This window comes from Trichoderma evansii (assembly GCF_050947405.1).
Source record: "Trichoderma evansii strain SZMC 28006 chromosome Unknown GGI43scaffold_6, whole genome shotgun sequence".
Classification (NCBI taxonomy): domain Eukaryota; kingdom Fungi; phylum Ascomycota; class Sordariomycetes; order Hypocreales; family Hypocreaceae; genus Trichoderma; species Trichoderma evansii.
In genome coordinates this window covers 509629-531806 of record NW_028145200.1, presented here as the reverse complement: position 1 = coordinate 531806, position 22178 = coordinate 509629, and the positions used below count along the sequence as shown (strand labels likewise).

Genomic DNA, 22178 nt, shown 5'->3' with positions numbered 1-22178 from the left:
ATTTATGGGCTGCTCCCCGTGTCACCGGATTTATGAAGTTGGGCCGCCGAAGATGAAGATGAGCCGTGTTTCTGGGTGGTTGATGCTTGATGTGACGTGGCTATTTCGAAGAAAAGAACTAAATAAATCCTAATTAAAGCAGGGTGCATATACTATCCTTCAATGTAGTATAGTATATGAAGAACACCCTTGACAACTCATGCCACAAGGTGGTGGCTAAGATAATCTGATGCAGCGCTTATGTTACATGGGTTGCAAAACGATTCAAGGACGCACGATCGTACCAGTTAATAGTACTTCGTAGTACTACTAGGTACGGAGAATATGTCAGAAATAAGTACGATCTCACTAGTAATATGGTTCAATTAATCCTTGATGGCTGTTATGCCGGTCGGAACTGCCGAATTCTGCTCTATGCCTCACAGTACTATTCTTCAAATATTTTCGAACCAGGTACCTTACATTTCGAGAATCTCCACCATTTAACTGAATGCTTTATTATCGCAGAATCAGGCTAGATGTAAGATAATATGTATGAAAAGATTTCGAACTACCAGACTATGTAGACTGCTGTATCCTAAAAGCACTGCGAGATACTTGATTACCTACCCTTCCAGGCAAGGAGCGGCATTGTAAGCGGCGAAAATTACACTAAGCACTTCAAACATTACACCGAAAGAGTCCACAACTCGCCGGCGTCCGCACGTTCCATGGAATAACCAGCATCCTCAATAGTGTCATGGCGTCTTCTCCACTCCGAAGCCTGATAAAGCTTACCCTATCCAGTCATCCTTACCCCCTTAAATAGAATGAAATGTTTATGCCAGGACATCTTCGTTGAAAGCGTCGATTCGGTACTTGGAAAACTTCCGGGCCGAAACCTTCCTAGCGAATAGGACGTCGAGCTCTTCATATGTGCGACCCTTGGATTCAGGAAGACGGAAATAGGCCCATACGGTCATAAGAAAGGCGGTTCCACCCCAAATGAATCCGGTGTAGCCCTTGAGGTTCCATTCCCCTGGGTTCATAAAGTAAGGCTGGAGAACACCGGCAACGACGGCAGTTACAGCATATGAGTTTCGGGCAAGGCAGATAGTCTTTTGGCGCAAACGAGTTGATCCGAGTTCGGCAGGGAGAGCCCATCCCAATTGGCCAACAGACAGTTGGAAGATAAGAGTCCAGATAAGTGTAAGAACAGCCTGAGTCATAGCAACAGGCTTCTCGTTGGTATGGACGTTTAAGCCACCAATGATAATGAGAATGGAGCACATGCCTCCCATTCCCACCCAGTAGGTAGTTCGGTAGCCAAAGTTGGGCATAATAAAAAACCAACACACAAGGGTACCAAATAGGGCCATGCCAGTACCGCCAACATTGAGGTGGTACGTTTGTAGAGAGGTCAACCCAATTTGCTGGAAGAAATAGGTGGAGTTGTACGCAAAGCAAATACCGCAAAGAACCTGGCCAACCATGCACATGCAGGCGATCTCAGTTCGGCGTAACTCGAACCCCTTAAAGCAGTCCCAGTATGAGGTTCCGACAGCAAGTTGTTCCTCGAGATTATTGGTATAAATAATCAAGTTAAGAGTTTCCGTTAGTTCTTCTTCACTATCATTGGGACGTAGCCTCTTAAGTGATTTCTTTGCTTGATCGATATCTCCTGCCCGAACAAGATGCCAGGGAGTCTCAGGGGCAAAGAAAAGAATAGGTCCCAAGACAACTGGCCAGAACCACTGGATAGCGAAAGGGATTCTATACGACCATTGTGTTGTGTTGCTCACCAATCCTGCCAAAACACCAGACGCAATCAATTGTCCAATGATGAAGCACATGTTCGTCCAGCTGGTGAGGTAGGTTCGTAGCGCCATAGGCAACACTTCGGACGCGTAGGCGGGGGCTGTTGTCGCGAAGATTCCCCAGGGGAAACCGCATAGAAATTCGCCAACCAACAGGACTTTGTTGTTGGGAGCGAAGAAAACAATGAAGATGAAGCAGCTGAGGAAAAAGAGCGCGCCAGTGATGACTCGCAAATGACCGTACTTGTGAACGAGGTAGCCATTAAGGAGGGTTCCAAAGAAGGATCCCACTCCAGAAGCGTTGCCAAGACCGGCTTGCCATGGCGCTGACAGTTGATAATTGCCAGATTTTTCATTGAACTTTCCATACCGTTTCGCAAATTCCGGGTACGCGTAGAAGTTACTAAGTAAACTGGTATCGTAACCTTCCATGATAACGCAAGCTGATATAAGAAGGCACCAAAAGACAGCTCTGGGATATCGTCGGACGGCTTGAATCGGTGTCAGCTGGTGTTCTGCCTCAGCAGCCAGCTTTGCGTTATCTGCGATCTCATTGATCGTAGCCTTTTCCCCAGTCCCGTAGGGGAGGCTCTCCTCGTGGAGAGTGGACACAGCGGCCTTCTCCATGTTGAAGATCGACAAGAAGTGTGGAGGTTCGATAAGGCAAGACAATTTTGAAGGTACTGTAGAAGAAGAAGAGAAGAGTTGACGGCCGTTTAAGGCGTCTAAAGTGCTTCTTTATAACTACTCTGTTGCGTTCGCCTCGCCCTGTGACGATCGACTGTCGCAATTCTGGATATGTCCAGGCCAGTAGACTTTATAGATTACTTGCCCGCATGACAACCACCATGAACAAGCTTCTACGCCCTGTCTTCAAGGACTTGGCCCTGTTTGACCCCTTGTACACCAACGAGGCGACATGGTGAGATCCAGACTCCCCATACCCCACAATCGGCTAACCCCCACAATAGCGAGCCTTTTACGGATCAGCGATCCGTTCAAAGACGTTTTTTAGACTAAGAACACTCTCGTCCCTCCTCAACAAGTCGCTTGCCAACTCCCGAGCATTTCTCCTTCGTGTTACATGGAACTTTGACGCGGGGTAATGACGGCTTTCGACCGCCCTGGATCCTGGAATGGCGACCAGGATAGCCTCGTGGTCCAGGATTTTGGCTTCAGCTTTGGCGCTAAAAGCTCAATTACGGAGTAGTCTACTTTGCTTTTATCCAGGACGGCGCCGAAATATGTCACTCTTGGCTACATGCTAACAACTGTTATTTAGCGATTGAGGGTAAATCCGGCCCGTAGCCATGATTCTTAGTCTGACGGATATCTTGTGCCGCCAAAACTGGCTTATCCGGCGGTGGCGTTCAAATAGCTTCATTGCATCGCAAGCATACCGTTAGGACTTCATATTGAGCAGCAGACTATTGATCGGTACCACTGAGGTTTTCCACGATGATATTGGATTCCAAAGTTACGGAAGCGACTCTCCAAGCAACACTGCTTAATGGATTTTCTGGAGTGTGTGCTCAGGGCATTACGGCCTATAGAACCAAGGTTCGTTGAAGTCCCTTAATTTGCACGATTCGTTTATTCGCCTCTTTTCTATAATTATTATTCAATTGAGTGCTAAAATTGCCACTAAACAAAAAGTCTTTTGCCGAAGTCGAACTGGAGTCAATACTGCGATTTGTAGTATACACAGCTCTTGTTACGCCACCAAACTACAAATGGCAAGAATTCTTGGAGCGCAAATTTCCGTCCAGAAAGCCAATAAACGAATCATTATCTGACTTGAAATCGTCGCAAAAGCAAAGCAAAGACGTAGTCAAAGACCGTCTAAGCTTAAGTAATACGGCGGCCAAGTTTCTCTTGGATCAGTCACTTAGTGCGCCGCTCAATACGGTGGCCTTCATCTATCTCATGGGTGGTATGACATTTCAGAGTAACAGCCAGATTTGGAGCAATGTCCAAAACGTAAGTCACTCCACCTTTAACAAGCTGGCTATCCCTGTGTGGGAAGGTTAAGAAGAAAACTAACCACCAACGTGCAGGATTTCTGGCCCATGCTGATAGCAGGATATCGTGTGTGGCCAATTGTTGGTCTCTTGAATTTGAGTGTGGTGCCGTTTGACTATCGACAATTAGTTGGCAGTATAGCTGGACTGTTTTGGGGCATCTTCTTGAGTCTTAACCAAATGACATAATTAAAGAATATAGAGAAAACAAGTTGGTAGTAATATAGATATAAAGCGTGATATGGATTATACAAGTGGCGAGTGTGCAGGGGACATGGTTATTACTGTGGTACCTCAAATGAACATGATCATTTCGTATACTGAAAATGTCCTAGTATAATGCGAGATGATAGAATGAGAGTAGTAATCGTTTGCGGGAAACAAGGCCGATGCATGCTTCGTTAGTATATCATGAGGCCATCAATCCACTATTTAGGGCAGGCGGGAACTTGGCAGCTTAAAGTCCAACGCAAAGCTACCAATTGAAAGCAATAACGAAGCATTCAAAGAAACTAATACTTTTACCCTGAAAATACGCAAAAAAATCTTCAATACGTAAATCTGTGTGTAATCAATTTAACATCCTGCTCTTGCCTTGCATGTATACTCGTATTCTCGTATGTCTTTAGAGAATACTGAATTTCTTGCGAAACAAGTTCCCAGTCTGATTGGTACGCCTGTCAACATCCCTGTAAGAATGTCACGCTCTACCAATTCGCAGTTGATTACCATCTAATTTACCTAATAAAGTGCCATATATTGCTCCGAATCAGACAATATGATCGGGCTTTTTCAGTAGTCATGTCAGCAGCTCTCTTTTTCCGTAAAGTGCACGCCGTTTTGGACTAACTGGCCGAGCTTGAAATGGACTGTAGTCTAAAGCGGGAAACGCTTGTTTTTCCGCCAACAAAGGGCAGCATTTCCGCCGGAAAAGGGTACTGCAAATTCATCCGCCTAGAGTATTGCATCGACTCTCCATAATTACAAAAATAACTTTCACCAATAGATTTATTTGTAGCATCTAGATTTGTCCATCTGAATTACTTTGACATTTGAGCGGCTTACTGACCGAATATTTATCCGAGCTGGAAAAAAAAGGATAGTCCGAATATGTTTACACTAGCAAGAAGAAGCCAAGATGTTTACAATTTTCATTATGTAGGTGATAGCAAGGATAGGTGTCGATAATATCATCAATGCTGTAGCTGGTAAAATTCCTTAGTTTTCTTTATTTGCTGTCTTGCATTAAGTAGAAGTTATACATAGACAGTAGTTGAACAACCATGAAGAAAGGAATCCTGGTAGCCTGATGACATTACCGCTTACATATGACTGTTCATATTAAATTTTGGATATCATGTAACAGTGTTGAATGTTTGACAGAAAGAAACTTTATCAAACTGAATGGTCACTCAAGCTTTACTGTAGATCTTGGAAGAGAATACAACAATGAAGTAAGAGTGACATCATAATCAAATTGGTATGATTCAGTGTTCAATGAGATGCATGTGAAATTTATTCTATATTAATTAATGTTACATTAAGAATTAGAGCCAAGCACCATCTACAGAATAAACACTGCCGCTAACAAAAGTGCTGTCTGGACCCAGCAGGAAGAGAACAACCTTTGCAACCTCTTCTGGTTTTCCTTGCCTCTGAAAAGCAGTGGGGTCATCAAAAGGGGCATCTACTGGACGCCCGGTATTATCCCAAGACTGCTGCATCATCGGGGTGTAGATTGATCCGGGAGCCACAGCATTAACTCTGATTTCCCTCTTGCCATACTCTTTTGCCGCTATCCGAGTCAAGCCAACGACTCCATGCTTACTCGCACCATAGCCTCCGTGATAGGCCAGACCTGTTGGTGACTAAGAGTTAGGTGGTGTGTAGAATGGAGCAGAATAACTGTGACCACTTACCCGTAATTCCTTGGATCGAGGCCATATTGACAATGGAGCCACCGTCTTTGATATTCCGAAGCTCAGCTCTCATGCAATACATGCACCCCGTAAGGTTTACTGCAATGATCTTGTCCCATTCGTCGTCATCCAGGTCTTCAATGGAATGAATAGAGTGATGCTTGCCAATAATGCCAGCGATATTGGCTGCGCCATCCAGCTGTCCAAATGTCTTGACAATGCCCTCAATCCAGGAGTCTACTTCTGCTCTTTTTGAAACATCTACCTTGGTAGCTGAGAACTTTGCCCCCTTTTCTTTCAAGTAAGTCTCGGCTGCTGCCAGAGCAGTTGTGTCGACGTCTGCAAAGCATACAGTAGCTCCTTGCTCAGCTAATAGCTTAACCGTAGCTAATCCAATTCCACTTGCACCCCCAGTGATGGCGTAAACTTTGCCTGTAAAAGTCATTTTATATCCCTCCCTGTCTGGATGCTGAGTTCGATATAACCGACTTAGCTGTCTTTGCGGGCAGCGTGAAGAATAGCAGTTAGCTATAAGCTTGATGAAAAGACAAATAGAGAGCAAGATTGGCCTGCCTCAATATCTTTTGCTTGCAAACACACTATATACTACGGCCAAGTGGATGAATCCTCGAGAGAAATTGACGCTGTGTTCTTCGATACTCCATAAATTGACAGGCTAGACTCTCATCAAGTTCACGATGCGGAGGCTTCAATTCAAAGTGCGGGCAGGGTCCACTGTTTCCGACACACTATGGCTACTCACATTCTTTCGCTTAAAAAAAAAAAGCCCGCAGCCCATTTAAACCGTCGGAACAAGCAGCGCTTCACGGTGTCTGAAACTGAGACGGAAACGGTACAGAAATCGGCGATTTTCCTACACGTAAAGCTAACATGTACGTACATGTACTCTTCCGTAGCTAAAATAGAAGCTGTGAGTCTGGCTTGCATTACAGGCTCTTAATTGAAAACCAGTATTACATGCTTATCTGCACTTCTCTTCAAACATCCGGCGATATAGTTCTTCGTAAAAAAAAATTGACAGGAAGAAAAATAAAAAGAGAGAGAAAAAAAGGTCTCCGGTATCTTACCATGGGCCAACGAATTTACAAACATGGGTAGTTGATACTGATTCAATATTTCGCGTAGCTCACTGCTGGTTCATGAAAACTTGGAAAGCATAAATAAGGCCAATATAGATGTATCGAGGCCTTAAGGGTTATTTACCAAAACTTGCAGAATATCATTGTCGCGCAAGTATCTTAGGAGCGTATCTAAACGCTTCATGGAAATGTAGCGCCGTGTCAGCAAGTAATCAGATTGAACTCGGGATGGACAACCGCAATGAGCTCGATTGCCTTATGCTAAATTCTCGGCCTCCGCAAGCAAAACATTAATATGAGCTTTAAAAAGTTGAAGAAAACTATACATAGGCTAATTTTGAAGATACTCAATGTATTTCTCTCGCTCCCAGCGTAGAAGTAGCTGCCGCTCTGGTTACTCTAATGAGAACTAATGTGAAGAGATACCACTGACTGTGTCGGGTCGTCAAGGAACCAGACATTCGTTTATCGTTTAATATTAATATGGGCGGTCATTAGAAGGTTATATAATACTCTATTAATACCATGACTACCTTCTGGGTAGACAATGAGACAATCCCTGTTAAACGATATGCGAGTACGATAAACGTATTTTCCACCATACATACCAGTCATCTATACCATCAATTGACAGTTTATACAGGTGGCGTAAGAAACAAATAAGAAAATGAGCTTATCATTCTATTTTATGACCTCTTAAGAATGTCTTTTGGTTTCAAGTCAATGTTGAGGTTCTGGTTAAGCAGCCTAAATCTCCAGGGATACTGGCCATGTAATAGCCTTGCTGTAACATGTAAAATTCATTCTAAGCCATGAAGATGATACAACAGATCTAGATAACACAGTCAAGTCATCAATAGGCTAACCTATGCTGTGAGAATTAATACTGATGAGACTTCAGAGCCATATGTGGATATCCACAACACTAACGCCAGACCAACGAATTGAATGAGCAATGAAAAGTAAACTCATGCAGCCGGTAAATCTCTTCAGAGATAACAGTAAGCTAAAATACTTCTCATTGCTGCAAGAATGTATTCCTCCTACTCAATCCCATAGGACAATATTGTATAATAGCCGTAATACTTGGCTTGAATCTCTATAAAAGTTTCTAGATTTACAACGTAGCCTCTGTTTGTTCAATATCTGATAAGTAAAGCTGATGCAATGAGGCCCAATTTTCCTCAGGCATCCTGCCTTTCAGTGGTAGTCTACCTCCCTCAAATGCTCCCAGGCCAGTTTTACGGATAATGCCTTCTCGAATGCCAATGATTCCAGACCTAACGACAAATTCTTCAGCGCGGCTAACAGCGAACTGTAGTTTTCTGATCTCTTGTAAAACATCTTCTTGATGGGATCCCTGATTCGCAAGCTTCATGAGTCTAACCACGGTCTTGGGATAGAATGCTGCCAGCCCATCGATCACACCGGCGGCACCAAACAAAACAATCGGCCCAAGCTGTTGCCCGAAGCCGCTGTATACACGAAAGTTGCTGTGATCAATTTGAGGGTCAAGGGATACTTGGACATGATAAGAAACATCTCCATGAGACCTGGTCATATCGCACGTTAGAGAGATCTCTCGGAAATGAAAAGGAAAACAACATTGAAGGCAACACATACATTTTGCATCCGACGATTTTTGGATGCTTGGCTAGCGCTCTGTATGTATCCGGCTCCGCGATAAGTCCATTTGTAACTCCCGGATAGTTGTATCTAATCATCCATTAGGCCTAGATCCTTGTACACACGTGATGAAATGTGTCTTGGAACTCACATTAAGATTGGCATTGGGCTTCGATCGGCGACCGCTGTAAACCATTCGATAAGGTTACTTTGGTTCACAGCCTTTCCGAAATAGCCAGGCGCCAGGACTAAACCCCACTGAGCTCCCGCCGCTGCGTAGTCTTCCAACCAGTCGAGGGTTTCAGAGATGCCGTTTGTAAGTACCCCAGCCATTATCGGGTAATTGTCAAAGCCAGCATCTTTAAGCCCGGCCCGCACGCCGGCAACAAGGTCGGCTCTTTCCTTCCGTGAGAGATGGATGGCCTCGCCTGTTGATCCGAGGATGGTAAGTCCAGTGATGCCGGCTTTGGCAAGGAATACACTGTGAGCCACCTGAGTTTCGATATCGACTCTGGGTTCGATGAGCTCATTCGCATCAGCCGCAGGCTTGAAGAATGTAGGGACGGGGACGAAGACCCCCGGCGGAGGTGCCGTCTGTGAGACCATTTTTGCTGCTGGAAGATGTGAAATGTTTCTATATGATCACAGTAAATACAAATTGTGTTTTTGTCAAGGAAAACCTAGATATTTCAAGTTATCAGCCTGTCCCTCATTTCACCATCAAGAGCGTCTTCCCACTTCAAATAACTCCCCTACCGGAGCATCATCGGCCCATGTTACTCGGGCTACATTCTCCCGGATTATTGGTGTCATCCCCACCTCCCCCTCTCTGCTTTTCCGTGCGCTGTGGAGTGGTGGGGGGTTGTGTTCCACTCAGCGGGGAGGCGTTCTGCCCCCAAAGAAGTAAACCATGCTGGTATGGTGGAGCTCCGCGGCGGCATTCTCTTTTATGTTTCTCCTTGGTTTCTCGCCGTGCGTGGATACTATACGTATATACAAGTATTGTTATACTTCCAAATCATACGAGCAACAAATTATCACCTTATCTTACCACCATTCATATGAAAGGCTGTATTATTTAGTTCAAAATACAGCAAATTTCACCATGACGAGGATTAAGTCTATGGAATACTTTCGCGTCCCGCCTCGGTGGCTGTTTGTAAAAGTTACCGATGAAGATGGAAATGTTGGCTGGGGCGAAGCATCTCTAGAAGGACATACACAGGCAGTTGAAGGATGTTTAGATGCGTGGTTTGAGAAGTTTAAAGGACATGATGCTGAGTAGGTTCACCAGATCTGGCACCTGGACAGAATAGGAAATTTGCTTACCAAATACAGCGAGATCGAGCACATCTGGCAAATGGCGTGGCGGACTGGGTTTTATCGAGGCGGACCAGTTTTTATGAGTGCTCTCTCTGGAATCGATATTGCGTTATGGGATTTAAAAGGTAACTCAACCATCAAAGGAGCTGTCGGGGGGGTTTTTTTTTTCTTTTCTTAAACGATCATTTACATGGATGTGAAAATAATACTGACTGGTGTCCAGGCAGAAAACTTGGTGTCCCTATATATGAGCTCCTTGGCGGCAAAGTCAGACACAAGCTCAAAGTATATGCTTGGATCGGAGGCGACCGCCCAGATGAGGTAGAACAACAAGCGTAAGCTAGAAATTTTATTCACTTCTTGTAAATGCACGGTCAAGGCTAATAACCTCAAAACAGAATAGCTCGCAAAGAGCAAGGGTTTCACGCAGTCAAAATGAATGGAACCGCAGATGTTTGCTGGCTGGATTCACCATCAGTGCTTGATGATGTAGTACGAAGAGTTAAAGTCGTCAAAAGTCTAGGAATGGATGCCGCAGTCGATTTTCACGGTCGTGTTCACAAGCCGATGGCAAAACAGCTGGCCGCACTGCTCCAGCCGCATCGACCCCTCTTCATTGAAGAGCCATTACTGCCTGAGAACATTGGTGGAATTAAAGAGTTGGCTCAACTAACCAGCTGCCCTATTGCCTTCGGAGAGCGGCTCTACAGTCGGTGGGACGTTCGTCCGTTCTTGGAAGCAGGATGTGTGGATGTCTTACAGCCCGACATCTGCCACGTTGGTGGCATTTCTGAGTTAAGACGGATCGCAACAATGGCCGAAACATACGATGTCGCTCTAGCACCACATTGTCCGTTGGGACCAATTGCCTTGGCCGCAAACGTGCAAGTTGACGCAGTATCGTCCAATTTCTCTATTCAGGAAATGAGCCTTGGAATCCATTATAACAATACGGGGCAGGATATCGAAACATACATAAAGAACCCTGAAGTCTGGAAAGTTGATGACGGCTACATTAAGGTTCTTTCAGGCCCTGGCTTGGGCATTGAGGTAGACGAAGAGGTAATCCGAAAGTTGTCTAAGGATTGCGTACCATGGGAGTCGCCCTCCTTTAGGGGTCCGGATGGCGAAATCAGGGAATGGTAATCAGGCTTTTCAGATATTGACTTAGATATAGAAGTGCTTGGTTTCGATAGACAGTGCTATTGTGCTGCTGCATTCATAAGAGGTGTTTTGGTTAGGCTCAAACGATGAGATTGGCTTTATTACCTTGAGATGATTCGATGTTGCCTGTGCTATATATGCCGATAGAACATGTAATAAGTTAATATCAAGATTAAACCAAATAAATGGCAATAATGCTGAACAGAAAGGTTAGCCTTATCAAAGAAAAAAGCATAATTAGAATGAGTCTCTCCTGCTACCATTTATCCAAAGCGTGCGTAATAAGAATGCCTTCAGGGTCTATTATGTATAAACGTACCTTTATTCACACAGTAAAAAAAATTAGAGATTATATAAGAAAGTGCCGAAATGGAAGCTTGTTGAAATGGTATCCTAGTATGTTTTGGGCAGCATATCGAGTCCACCTTTAGGATGTTCCTCTATAATGAAGGATCCTGAGCATAGCATGCAATTTTTCCGAAGGTCCAATATCCATTTCTCTTTAATACCAGCTATCTATTCAAGCGTCTTCAAGTTTAAATCATCCCTAACCCTAACCTTATGTCAATAAATAATGCTATATATTTCATGAAACATACTTAACAGCTTGAAGCTATATTAGTTCGCATATCGTCAATGATCAGTCAATCTAACAACCCATACGTGTATTTCTTTCCGTTTCAGGCAATGATGCACTGCTTCAAGATTATGCATGAGCTTTCTTTCCGCATCTACATTGCCCACCAATCATGAACTGCATAAACTCCCACACCCCAGGTTCAGAGATAAGAATGCATATGCTACGGTTACTTTATTCCGGGATCATCTCCTGTCCCTGCATATGCATGTGCCTAAGCTTCCGATTTATAAGTGCCAATGGATGGCAGTCTTCCAATTGGCAGCCGTATCACAAGGAAGCTTGATCTTTAACTTCCAATTGCCAAGCTGTGTACAAGGCGCGTATTTTATTACCTCTTCACAGATGACAGAAGAGAATTAGAGATGAAACGCTCACTAGAAAATATTTGGAATATGCCAGAACAGTGTATCATCTCAGAGTATACTACTACCCTACATGATTGCTGATTAAACACTGGAAACTCATTGAATGCTTAAACTAACTGCCTTGAATTTGGTGTCACGTAAGCGATTGAACAAAGCATTTTTTCAGATAACACGTCAAACTTTCCATCGTGGGTTCACAACTAACAGGAGCCAGCACTAGATGGTATATATTGAAGCAAAATAATATTTATATTTCAATTTTCATATGTATTTGGGTTTTCATGTTGAAAAATCGATTAACAACTCACGATACCCATGTGTCTCTTCTTTCCTTGTTGACAGAGTTGCCATGCACCCAAGGCAGCGTGTAACCATTCCTTGATCAACGCAGAACCTTGTTTCAAGTCTTTCATCCCCGCAATTGAAAAAGAAATATGCCAAATTTTTCCCCGTGGTAAATGATGCCAAGATAGACGGCGAATCTAATCGCACGAGTAACCACGTTCAGAATCCTTGGCTCGGCGTGCTGTGGCACTAAGGCTGCGAGGCTTGTCTTGCTTTTCCGTAGACTCGGACCTCTTATCCGTGTGGAGCCCTTGAATCTCCCGAGCAATTCTCCAAACGCTGTGCGATCAGCCGCTAGCTCCTCGTGACCATTGTCGTCGAGTTCTACTACTAGCTATTGAATGGAGAAATCGGAAAACCTCGTGGGGTCGGGCAAATAGATGGGGATACCCAGGTAGGACCCCGCGTAGGAAAGTAGGATTCCGTCTATCGCGGAGAGTAGTTGTAGATGGGTGGCTTGGTGGGGTAAGCCTGAAGCCGTCGAAGATAGATTGAAGACTCTTTATTTATATGGCATGTATCTATGAGAATAACAGCTCAAGATGTCAATTGGAACTACAATCAATCATTGATTTCGCCCAAGACGCCTGTTGGTCTTGCAGGTACAAGATGTTGTCCAAAAGTGCGCTGGTTGTTGCCGCCTCTGTGGCTGTCGTAGAGGCAATTGACAATGGTCTAGCTAGAACCCCGCAGATGGGATGGGTAAGCGTTTCTCTACAACATCTGTAGCCGTCAGTTATTGATTGGGAAATAATTAATTCTCGCGACAGAATAACTGGAATTCCTTCGGCTGTGATGTTTCTGAGCATTTACTGCTTGACCACTCGAAGCTCATTTCAGAGTATGGCCTTCAAGACTTGGGATACGGATATGTGGTCTTAGATGACTGCTGGTCCGATGGTCGCGATAGCAAAGGTAAACTGGTCGTCGACAAGAAGAAGTTTCCTCGAGGAATGGCTGCCGTTGCAGACGATTTGCATGCCAAAGGCTTCTTATTTGGCATGTACTCGAGTGCTGGTGAATTGACGTGCGCACGATATGGTAAGAGACTTTCACTTCCAAATGTGGAAGCATAAAAAAAGATTGGAAGATTTCTAACACCATATAGCTGGTTCGTTGGACCATGAAATGGATGACGCCCAGAGTTTTGCGGATTGGGGTGTTGATTATCTCAAATATGATAATTGCTACCACATGGGTCGCTTCGGCACTCCTCTCATTTCATTCCAGCGCTTCAACGCCATGGCAGAAGCTCTTAAAGCCACTGGAAAGAACATTTTTTACAGTCTTTGCAACTGGGGTGAAGATTATTCCTACAGCGTAAGTCTCCTATCGTACCGAGTCAGTACGTGTCATTTATTGAGACTGACATGTCAAAATAATACAGTGGGCTGCATCTATTGGTAACTCTTGGCGCATTTTTGGAGATATCTATGACTCTTTTGCCCGGCCAGATGATCTATGCTCTTGCAATGATCCTGCTAACCCGGCTTGCATTGCCCCTGGCACTCACTGCTCGGTTCTCGCCATCATCAACCGAGTCGTTCCTTATATCGATCGCGGTCTTCCGGGTGGATGGAATGATCTCGACATGCTTGAAGTTGGTCATGGCGGTATGACTGAGGAAGAGGTAAGATTTTCATCTCTTTAGAAACCATCATATATCGATGCATTAGAAGCTAACTTCAGTGAACAGTACAAAGCTCACTTCACCATGTGGGCTGCCCTGAAGGCGCCGCTCCTTCTTGGAACCGATCTTCGCAAGTGGTCAGGCTCTGACCTTTCTATTGTCACCAACCCTGCCGTGATTGCTATCAACCAAGATCCCCGTGGCCGCGCTGTTCAGCGTGTCAGGCGCAACTTCAATGTTCCCAAGGACGAGTGGGGTGTCGGTGAGACTCACATTTGGAGCGGACCTCTAGCAAATGGAGATCAGATCCTTATTTTCCTCAATGTCGCTGATGAGGACCTTGACATGGGTGCCACACTCGAGGAAATCTTCCTTACGAATGGTGTTGGTGGCACAGCCCCTCAGAACAAGAATGATTGGGCTGTTTATGATCTATGGGGCAAGACTGGGGCTGCTATGAGCAACGAGGACGCTCAAGCCGTTCTTGACGCCGATAGTGCTTCAGCGCGAAAACAGAAGCTACAGAAGTTGAACTGGTACAACTCAACCGAGCTTTCCTACGCTGAAGGTTTAAAGCGCGAAGATCCGCGGTTGTTTGGCGAGCGCGTTGGCCTTATCAAGTCTGGTGGCCGCTTTGATGTGCATGTACCCAGACACGCTGCTAAAGCCTATCGCTTGCGCAGTGTGAGTGGCGAGAAGGTTAAGCAAAAGAGTCACCTTAAGAAGGATGAGTTGTAATTGAAACAAGGACGGATACGATGGTCAAACGGCATATGTTTAAGATGCATTTTGTGTATAAACAACGTGAGCAGGATGATGGTGTAAAAATAGTAAAAGCGTTTAGAACAGCATTCTAGCATGATATATAGCTGTAGCACGATGGGCAGTAATTAGCTTTGAGTATAGACAGTCTAAGTAAAGGATAATGAATTGCAGTGCGTTAAAAAGAACCATAATACAAAGGGCTAAACGCTATAAACTTCTTTTCAAATTCCTACTGCACGCTGGTCCGTTACTTGGCTCCTTGGGCGTTGATATCCTCGTCATTCATAAGATTTTATAAGAGATAGTACTAAACTTTGACTATAATATGTCAACACAACGCACATGTAACACACCTGTTCTTTTGCTAACTGTATTATAGGACGACGGCTGGCAGCTGTCAGCAAACCCAATATTACGCCCCACGTGCCAATTCTTGGCTTTGTGGTAGTAGTAATACGGAGTAATAGCTTAAATAGTGGATTGGGCAAGAATTTCCGAGCTCCCATTCCCTAGCTCATACGATTCGCAATATCTGTAGCTTTCTTTCGCATACAGCAAGAAGTTACTACCTAAAATCCTTTTAGTCATCCTTTTAGCACGCTCCTTTATACTTCTAGAAAAGTTCTAGCCCTCATCTCTGAGCTGTTGCAGCTTTAACTCATATACATATATATATTTCCTAGATACAGCTGTATTTGGAGTACATTTGAATGTGCCTTCATTAGAGTCAGAGCCATTGGCTTCTAAATTCTTGTCATAGCAAAGAAGCGATACATGTACATTGAGCTGTTTTTCAATGTGGTTGATTTAACTCATTTTGCCTGTTCATCAATATCGCTGATTAGCGTACCTGCCACTGTTGCACCACAGTCGAAGAGAAACTACATGTATATTTGAACAAATAATACTTTGTGACCAGCTTGTACATGGCAGCATTGCGTTATAGTCCAACCCCTAAATGATCAACATACCTTAAATAGTAAAAGCTTGGCACAGCTTAATTCAAGTCATTTATCAGATAAAATTATGCTTGCATTTGTAATTTTAGAAAACAAATAATGTATTAATGGCCGAAATAGACTAATAAGCTTGACTAAATAACTAAATCTTCACAAATAATCACAATTTACTGCAACCGCAATCCCCTCGCCCTCTCACCCCCGATTTTATCTGCTGCTATGCTCCTGAGTACATGGCAGGAATCTTTGCAGAGTCAACACCGACTTTAAGCGCCAGTCTCAGGGCCAGGAATAATCTCGGTGTTCTGGGCATAGCAAGTTGTTCCACTTTTGGCCTCGTCTGCTTGGCAAGCGAGGTCGGCGATTCCAGTTCCGTTCTGTTCTCCTTGGAGATTGCCACTTTGGTTACACTCAGTGTTAGCTCTCTATATGTATGATTGAAGTCGAAACCACTTTGACTTACGCAGCGTTGAGATGCTGAAGAGTGATGGCAATCTGCCCAGTCTTTGCGCTAGTTTGGATATAGGTAAATTGCACCTGCGAGTTTTCACATGGCGTAGGAGTTGACACGGTGACTGGGCGGCCAGATCCTGGGGAGTTGACATATGAGCATGTTGTAGTCAACCCAGTGCTCGCATCTTCAAAAGTAAATTGAAGGCTGCTCTCCAGCGTGGTGGAAGTGGTATCGAGAGATTGAAGCGCGGTGATGTACCAGTAGGGAGAGGCAGCTGCAGCCAAGCTGGCGAAAACAGTTGCGGCAAAGGCGAAAGTCTTCATTTTGAATGATATTTAGGATTTTTCAGATGCGTGTTTTAAACTCTTGTAAGATTGTTGGAGTGGCGATTTTAACAAGAAGGTTGCCGCCTTTATTTATATTCCCGTCAGTTTCTATTGACTACGTACTGTATTTCGAAAGAGTCCAAATAGAGTAATGAGCTGGATTCGGCTATCGGCAAATTCGGCACACTTAAAGCAATACGAGCGCTGTCGATCACGCGTATAGCTGCTAGCTCAGATCTGCAGGTCAATACGAAGTCGCACGGAAAGATCGGTGAGGGTTCCGCCACTTGTTTCCCCTGTGTCTCAATATGGGAGCGTCTACTCCGAACGCCGTATTAATCAGGCAAAAGACTCTATGTAGGTTCCACCAAATTTCTAAAGAGGCTTCGCAAGGCACACACATATTACCGCATTGGGTTTGAGTGATGCTGCCATGCTGTCATAATCATCCATGATCTGGCATATCCTTGATACTAGATCTATGGACAATACTATTGAATACTAATATACATATATATTGAGTGGCATCACACACACAAAAAAACATATAGCATACATGAATGGCTAGTGGATGAGAGGAAGGTCGGACATAAAAATGGCACCCATTTACGAGGAACGAGATAATACATATACATTTACCTACATGTAGCCTAGGCACCTCGTTCAGACCGCCCAGTGCATTATACTATGCCGCTAGCTATATCCTAGCAGGATAATAAATTTCCACCTATACCAGAGACAGAAAGCCTGTACCCCGGTCTGGTGAATACCGAGCATCAAGGAAATCATAAGAGGCACTCTCTAACCACCCTACTGTTTCTGGATGCAACGCATTTGTATGGAGGACTCGAAAATATTTTTTACCGTTGGACGTTAATCGCTGCATCATACATTCTAGAATGACAGCTCGGCTTTTCTCCAATGTAACTTCAGCCTGATGCAACTGTGTTTTACTAATCACAACTCTCCTTTTAGTTTTCCGTGATATTGTCAGGATATGCATGAGTGATTATAAAACTAGCTTATCGTTGAAGTTATTAAACGTATACGAATCAAGAGATCCACTATATCTATGGCTCGTATTAAAAAGACACAAAAAGAAGTAAAGACCCAGTCTCAGGGGAAAAGTAGAAATATTGAGCTTTTGTATGCTTCATCGGCTACATTGTCAATTAGACAACAGATTGCAATAACTATAGAAGCACAATGGTTATCTATTCTTCAGCACGTACTAGCATGTTGCTAGCCCTGCCCACAGCTAGAAGCTCTTGAATCTTTCTAGCGTTGGATCTACGTTAGAAACCCCGTTTTTAGTTCAGGTATCCGTATCTATGAATGTTGAAGTGCCATACCCCCGCAGCGTACTATGTTTCCCTCATAATTACAAGATTAGCATTACTCTCTTATGTTCCCTAGCCGCTCTGCAATCACTCTTTTTATTTCACGATAAAGGCTGATTAAACTTACCCATTAATCCATTTCATCTATTCATTTCATTTTTCTGCTTCAACATTTGAAGAACATATTTTGCCCTGCAGTGTTGTAAATGCCTCTTCATTGATCCTAATGCTCCGTCTCCATAGATGTCCTACTTGTCGTGGGAAACTATATTATGCAGATCAAAAACCCCATTATATAGACACGTCAGTCTGTTGGTGGCTCCATTAGCTGCGGAAATAGCCGCGGAGAATTTCCTTTAGCGTTGAGAGGAACCCGTCCAAGTATTCCAATATTTACACTATATATAGAACAATTATTTATTACTTACGATAGCTTATGAGCATCAAAATAAAGTGGATTATTGCAGTATTCTTTATTATAAAATGCATACGTATGGATCGGATTACCTATAATATCCCTCCTTACGAGAGCCTATGTCAGGATGGGCTAGCCAGGATAGACCTGAACGTTATGCATTAGGTGGGCAACTTGCTCCACAAGTTGCTCCAAATCTCTTGTAGGATCAAACTGCAGCTCTAGCCGCAGCACTTCCCCTCCTTTAATGTTACTCGTACGTCATACGTCCTTTTGTAGTACTATTACTCGAGAATTCAGGTGATAGATTTTAGGGCCTTAGTAGCAATTTCCAAGTTTGAAATCATACGACTCAGTAATCACTAGCAGGATGCCTACTGCCGGTATTCCAAGCTTGCAGTATCAGAATCTCTCAACAATCTATTTTAACGATTCAAATGATTACGCGAGATACACGATAGTAAATAGTAAATAATAAGCGAATCTTATTACCATACAAGTATTTCCGATGACTAGTGACATGTTCTGACGTAGTGAGCTGGTGAGCAGCTTGCTTTAGGGGTCTCCTAGTATATTACGCAGTGACTGGATTGTCAGATATAGGGGTATTCAGCCTCCCTTTGGGGCTATAGTAAATAGTAGCACATTCGTATCGCGGATGTTGCGGTAACTTTCCGCACGATCCGATCATAAGCGCAAACCCCAAATTTGGAATTCATTATTTGTCCTCTGGATTTCGTAAGGAATATTACCTGACTGATTTCTAAGGAGCTGCTAGGCTAGACCGTAAAAGGGAAAAGTTTCACTGGATGAATGAGAAAATAGCACAAAACGCTGCATTTGGCGTATCTCGAAAATGGTGAGTTTAGCTTAATATAACGTAAGCTCCATACTTAGTGTAAACATCGTAGGTAGCTTTAAGCTACCTATGCAATCCAGCCTTACAGCAGCCTTACAGTATTCAACACAGCCGCGGAAATATGCTTAACGATTTCGAGGCTATGAGTATTGTGCAACGAACAGCCCATAACAGATTCGTCAAAATCAACCTCTGTGGCTCAAAACCCTTGTAGAGCATGAAGAGAAATGGGATAAGCGTTTATCCCATTGGTGTTTTAGTTATGACAGAGCATTTTAAGTGATCCTTAAGCTACAGAATTAGCTCTAGATACTATAAACTAAAGCGTTCGTGGGTCTCATACTTGACTTACTTTGTCGTGGCGGAGGATTTGGAGGATTTAGGTTCACAGCAGTAAGCCACGCTAAAGACAAGACCAACAGGTATAAAAGAAGTACAATCCTGCTGGCAGATTGGAGGTGTCTTTCATCTCTAACCCTCGAAACAGTACAAATTCAACGGCCTTTATTCTACCGTTAGCAAAAGATGAGACAACCAATCACAGCGCAGCAGGTAAAAGAGCTCGCCGCTCAGCTAGATCCTTCCACTCGACTGCTCACTGCCGCAGATGGCGATGAATATGAAAAAATAATTTCCCGATGGGCAGATAACGCAGTGAAACGCGCTGTAGGTGCCCTTAACCAGAGCTTCTATTTGAAGCTTATACTTGGATTATTGCTCACGACAATAGGGTGCTGTCGCTGTTCCAGCTTCATATGAAGAAGTATCCAAGCTGGTCAAGTTCGCATCTGTTAATAAGCTTGACCTTGCTGTGAGGGGAGGTGGCCATTCTACGGGAGGAACTAGCTCTACCGAAGGCGGGCTTACCATTGATCTCTCAGGGATGCGGGCCGTGAAGGTTGATCAAAACTCGAAATTGATCGTTGCTCAAGGTGGTTGCCTTTGGGAAGATGTCGACAATGCCGCATTTGAAAAGGGCCTGGCAACAGTAGGCGGGACTGTGAATCATACCGGTATTGGTGGCTTGACGTTGGGTGGCGGCATGGGCTGGCTCTCAGGCTTATACGGCACTGTTGTTGATAATCTTGTTGCAGCTAAAGTCGTCGTTGCTGACGGACGCCTCCTTTCAGTCTCAGAAAATGAGAATGCTGATCTTTTCTGGGCGATACGCGGCGCAGGTCACAATTTTGGCGTTGCAGTTGAATTCACCCTTCGAGGACATGATCAACCAAATGAAATTTACGCTGGTGGCTTGGTGTTTACTCCTGATAAGTTAGTCCCTATTGTGGACGGATTCAATACCAGGATGAAGGCTTCAGTACCCGAGGCCACGGGGATGATTCTCTTTGCAAAGCCCCCTGGAGCGCCTGTTGCTATGGTTATCGTCAATTTATTCTACAACGGCGATGAAGCCACAGCACGGGAATATTTCAAATTCCTTTTCGATTTGCAGCCCGTCGCCATCACCGCAAAAATGATGCCTTATAACCATCTTAATGGGCTATTAAATCCTCTAGCCACGCATGGTCGCCGCAAAGCTTTGAAAGCAGTCACGGTTACGAACCACATGGATATTGCGTTTGTGCAGGAACTTTACAGCGACTATTCTCAGCAAGTAGAGAAGAACCCCGACATGTCCGCATCATTTTTGGGCATAGAGATCCATGACGTAACTAAAATCCAGAGTGTACCTTTGGAATCAATGGCGTTTTCCAACCGTGGGTCTTACAGAGCCGGTATTGTCGGCTTGGAATGGACTGATCCTACAATGGATGAAGAAAACAGAGCCTGGGGTCGAATGATTCAGGCCAAGTGCCGACAAGCTATCATTGACAGCAAGGAGTTTTCTGGGGATACTAAAACTTCGTTGGAATATGCCAACTATGTTGAACGTAAGTGTTGCTAGCTCGTCAAATCTCCCAACATGGCTAATACTTGGTACTAGCTGGTGATCTCATAACCGATAGACCATTCGGTGGCAATCAGGAGCGACTGGCTATATTGAAACACAAATATGACCCCGATGTGCTGTTCAACAAAACAAACCCTATTAAGCCACTGCGTGCTGAGGCCAATTAAAAAATTAGCATTATATGAGCAGTTTAGCTTTTTCTCTAATGACATTTGCTTAACGAAGGAACGATTGCATCTCAATTTTTAACGGACGATTGATGCATTCCAATACGCGATAATATAGCTATTATGAGGGACTCAGAGATCGCTTTTCCCTATTTAGCACAACGAACCATCACATTATGAATAAAATCAATATTTGGCGGCAGTTTGTTGGCCACGAAGTTGAATATATGTGAGAAACTACAGCAGCTACTATCGTAATAATGACCAAGCAACATCTATAGTAGATGCTCAGATTACTTAATTCTGCTCACACACAACATTCAACCCATAAACCCCTACCGGCGCAGCATAGCATTCATCAGTCAACTCAGCCGTGGTGGCCAAGACACTATCTGCGCAGGTCTGTGAATTCACACCGTGAATCTCCTGAACCCAGTAAACCGTACACGTCTGCTCGTCGTTTGTCTGCAAGGACACGGGGATGGTCTGTCCAGGCACCAGTCTGACGGCATCTCCGTACGCAAGGATCCACGATTCGCATCTGTTGTTGGTTATAGTCTCGTTGAAAGCTTGGATGCTGTCTTCTCCGCAGTGCTGGGCGGCGGGGCTTCCATCTCCGGCGGAGAAGATCTCAAAGCCGAGTCCGTCAGTGGCAGCTGCGGGGGCAATTGCCAGTGCCAGAAGCTTTAAACTATTAGCCGATTATCCTGGTGAGATCCAGTCGACTTACGCCCAAGATGGAGAATTGCATAGTGGCTGGGTATTGTTGTTATCAACAGTTGTTGGGGCTGGTTGCTGTCTCTAAGAAACACTAGGCGAGATCTTTGCGACGGCAGCTAGATATGTAAATATAAGCCTTAGTACCGGATGCTGACTTACAAATCTATTAAATATATTTGTTAAAACCCCTCCCGGCAGGATAAATTGCCGACCGTGTCTTTTATTTCGTTTACTTACAACAGTAAATAGCCAAATTCCAGAAATAGCATATGTTGATACATCAGCTTATACTATTGGCAGCAGTAGTAGCAGTCAGTAGTATATAGTACGTA

The 22178-nt window shown here is 44.1% G+C and overlaps 9 protein-coding genes across 9 annotated transcripts; 4 read left to right on the top strand and 5 right to left on the bottom strand.

The window, feature by feature from the left end:
* Window positions 1-365: 365 nt before the first annotated feature.
* Window positions 366-2764, bottom strand: GGI43DRAFT_400976 (general substrate transporter). The gene has a single exon (XM_083205515.1). It carries the CDS (start codon window positions 2421-2423, stop codon window positions 819-821), a length of 1605 nt encoding a protein of 534 aa, XP_083062061.1. The 5' UTR covers window positions 2424-2764; the 3' UTR covers window positions 366-818.
* A 75-nt stretch (window positions 2765-2839) lies between these two features.
* Window positions 2840-4091, top strand: GGI43DRAFT_329802 (Mpv17/PMP22 family protein). The gene is made up of 3 exons (XM_083201954.1): window positions 2840-3356; window positions 3453-3776; window positions 3854-4091. Exons 1-3 carry the CDS (start codon window positions 3255-3257, stop codon window positions 4004-4006), a joined length of 579 nt encoding a protein of 192 aa, XP_083062060.1. The 5' UTR covers window positions 2840-3254; the 3' UTR covers window positions 4007-4091.
* A 1219-nt stretch (window positions 4092-5310) lies between these two features.
* On the bottom strand, window positions 5311-6482 carry GGI43DRAFT_400974 (short chain dehydrogenase/ reductase). The gene is made up of 2 exons (XM_083205514.1): window positions 5737-6482; window positions 5311-5675 (listed from the first exon to the last, which is right to left on the bottom strand). Exons 1-2 carry the CDS (start codon window positions 6179-6181, stop codon window positions 5365-5367), a joined length of 756 nt encoding a protein of 251 aa, XP_083062059.1. The 5' UTR covers window positions 6182-6482; the 3' UTR covers window positions 5311-5364.
* A 1321-nt stretch (window positions 6483-7803) lies between these two features.
* Window positions 7804-9310, bottom strand: GGI43DRAFT_400973 (dihydrodipicolinate synthase). Its single transcript, XM_083205513.1, has 3 exons — window positions 8614-9310; window positions 8460-8552; window positions 7804-8389 (listed from the first exon to the last, which is right to left on the bottom strand). Exons 1-3 carry the CDS (start codon window positions 9066-9068, stop codon window positions 7954-7956), a joined length of 984 nt encoding a protein of 327 aa, XP_083062058.1. The 5' UTR covers window positions 9069-9310; the 3' UTR covers window positions 7804-7953.
* A 30-nt stretch (window positions 9311-9340) lies between these two features.
* On the top strand, window positions 9341-11146 carry GGI43DRAFT_400971 (D-galactonate dehydratase). The gene is made up of 5 exons (XM_083205512.1): window positions 9341-9445; window positions 9514-9743; window positions 9801-9910; window positions 10009-10120; window positions 10184-11146. Exons 2-5 carry the CDS (start codon window positions 9568-9570, stop codon window positions 10929-10931), a joined length of 1146 nt encoding a protein of 381 aa, XP_083062057.1. The 5' UTR covers window positions 9341-9445; window positions 9514-9567; the 3' UTR covers window positions 10932-11146.
* Window positions 11147-12908: 1762 nt separating this feature from the next.
* GGI43DRAFT_382286 (glycoside hydrolase family 27 protein) lies at window positions 12909-14667 on the top strand (the record flags this gene model as incomplete). The annotated part of the gene is made up of 5 exons (XM_083203228.1): window positions 12909-13001; window positions 13070-13340; window positions 13408-13619; window positions 13687-13929; window positions 13996-14667. 5 exons carry the CDS (start codon window positions 12909-12911, stop codon window positions 14665-14667), a joined length of 1491 nt encoding a protein of 496 aa, XP_083062056.1.
* A 1099-nt stretch (window positions 14668-15766) lies between these two features.
* GGI43DRAFT_433144 (uncharacterized protein) lies at window positions 15767-16430 on the bottom strand (the record flags this gene model as incomplete). The annotated part of the gene is made up of 2 exons (XM_083209693.1): window positions 15767-16052; window positions 16117-16430. 2 exons carry the CDS (start codon window positions 16428-16430, stop codon window positions 15920-15922), a joined length of 447 nt encoding a protein of 148 aa, XP_083062055.1. The 3' UTR covers window positions 15767-15919.
* Window positions 16431-19528: 3098 nt separating this feature from the next.
* Window positions 19529-21367, top strand: GGI43DRAFT_329731 (FAD-binding oxidoreductase). The gene is made up of 3 exons (XM_083201953.1): window positions 19529-19713; window positions 19778-20939; window positions 20993-21367. The coding sequence occupies exons 1-3, from the start codon at window positions 19573-19575 to the stop codon at window positions 21124-21126; spliced, it is 1437 nt and encodes a 478-aa protein (XP_083062054.1). The 5' UTR covers window positions 19529-19572; the 3' UTR covers window positions 21127-21367.
* Window positions 21319-22144, bottom strand: GGI43DRAFT_400963 (uncharacterized protein). The gene is made up of 3 exons (XM_083205511.1): window positions 22084-22144; window positions 21857-22009; window positions 21319-21810 (listed from the first exon to the last, which is right to left on the bottom strand). The coding sequence occupies exons 2-3, from the start codon at window positions 21875-21877 to the stop codon at window positions 21424-21426; spliced, it is 408 nt and encodes a 135-aa protein (XP_083062053.1). The 5' UTR covers window positions 21878-22009; window positions 22084-22144; the 3' UTR covers window positions 21319-21423.
* Window positions 22145-22178: the final 34 nt, after the last annotated feature.

What these genes read in the sequence shown, in the direction of transcription:
- GGI43DRAFT_400963 (XM_083205511.1), bottom strand. Translation starts at nt 21,877, where the DNA reads ATGCAATTCTCCATCTTGGGC. An exon ending in TGCAATTCTCCATCTTGGGC is followed by an intron (nt 21,811 to 21,856) that starts GTAAGTCGACTG and finishes AATAGTTTAAAG; the next exon opens with CTTCTGGCACTGGCAATTGC.
- GGI43DRAFT_400976 (XM_083205515.1), bottom strand. Translation starts at nt 2,423, where the DNA reads ATGGAGAAGGCCGCTGTGTCCACTCTCCACGAGGAGAGCCTCCCCTAC.
- GGI43DRAFT_400974 (XM_083205514.1), bottom strand. Translation starts at nt 6,181, where the DNA reads ATGACTTTTACAGGCAAAGTTTACGCCATCACTGGGGGTGCAAGTGGA. An exon ending in CTCGATCCAAGGAATTACGG is followed by an intron (nt 5,676 to 5,736) that starts GTAAGTGGTCAC and finishes AGTCACCAACAG; the next exon opens with GTCTGGCCTATCACGGAGGC.
- GGI43DRAFT_329802 (XM_083201954.1), top strand. Translation starts at nt 3,255, where the DNA reads ATGATATTGGATTCCAAAGTTACGGAAGCGACTCTCCAAGCAACACTG. An exon ending in TTACGGCCTATAGAACCAAG is followed by an intron (nt 3,357 to 3,452) that starts GTTCGTTGAAGT and finishes CTAAACAAAAAG; the next exon opens with TCTTTTGCCGAAGTCGAACT. An exon ending in TTTGGAGCAATGTCCAAAAC is followed by an intron (nt 3,777 to 3,853) that starts GTAAGTCACTCC and finishes ACCAACGTGCAG; the next exon opens with GATTTCTGGCCCATGCTGAT.
- GGI43DRAFT_400973 (XM_083205513.1), bottom strand. Translation starts at nt 9,068, where the DNA reads ATGGTCTCACAGACGGCACCTCCGCCGGGGGTCTTCGTCCCCGTCCCT. An exon ending in AGCCCAATGCCAATCTTAAT is followed by an intron (nt 8,553 to 8,613) that starts GTGAGTTCCAAG and finishes ATGGATGATTAG; the next exon opens with ATACAACTATCCGGGAGTTA. An exon ending in AAAATCGTCGGATGCAAAAT is followed by an intron (nt 8,390 to 8,459) that starts GTATGTGTTGCC and finishes CGATATGACCAG; the next exon opens with GTCTCATGGAGATGTTTCTT.
- GGI43DRAFT_400971 (XM_083205512.1), top strand. Translation starts at nt 9,568, where the DNA reads ATGACGAGGATTAAGTCTATGGAATACTTTCGCGTCCCGCCTCGGTGG. An exon ending in TGCGTTATGGGATTTAAAAG is followed by an intron (nt 9,911 to 10,008) that starts GTAACTCAACCA and finishes ACTGGTGTCCAG; the next exon opens with GCAGAAAACTTGGTGTCCCT. An exon ending in GATGAGGTAGAACAACAAGC is followed by an intron (nt 10,121 to 10,183) that starts GTAAGCTAGAAA and finishes ACCTCAAAACAG; the next exon opens with AATAGCTCGCAAAGAGCAAG.
- GGI43DRAFT_329731 (XM_083201953.1), top strand. Translation starts at nt 19,573, where the DNA reads ATGAGACAACCAATCACAGCGCAGCAGGTAAAAGAGCTCGCCGCTCAG. An exon ending in ATAACGCAGTGAAACGCGCT is followed by an intron (nt 19,714 to 19,777) that starts GTAGGTGCCCTT and finishes TCACGACAATAG; the next exon opens with GGTGCTGTCGCTGTTCCAGC. An exon ending in ATATGCCAACTATGTTGAAC is followed by an intron (nt 20,940 to 20,992) that starts GTAAGTGTTGCT and finishes ACTTGGTACTAG; the next exon opens with CTGGTGATCTCATAACCGAT.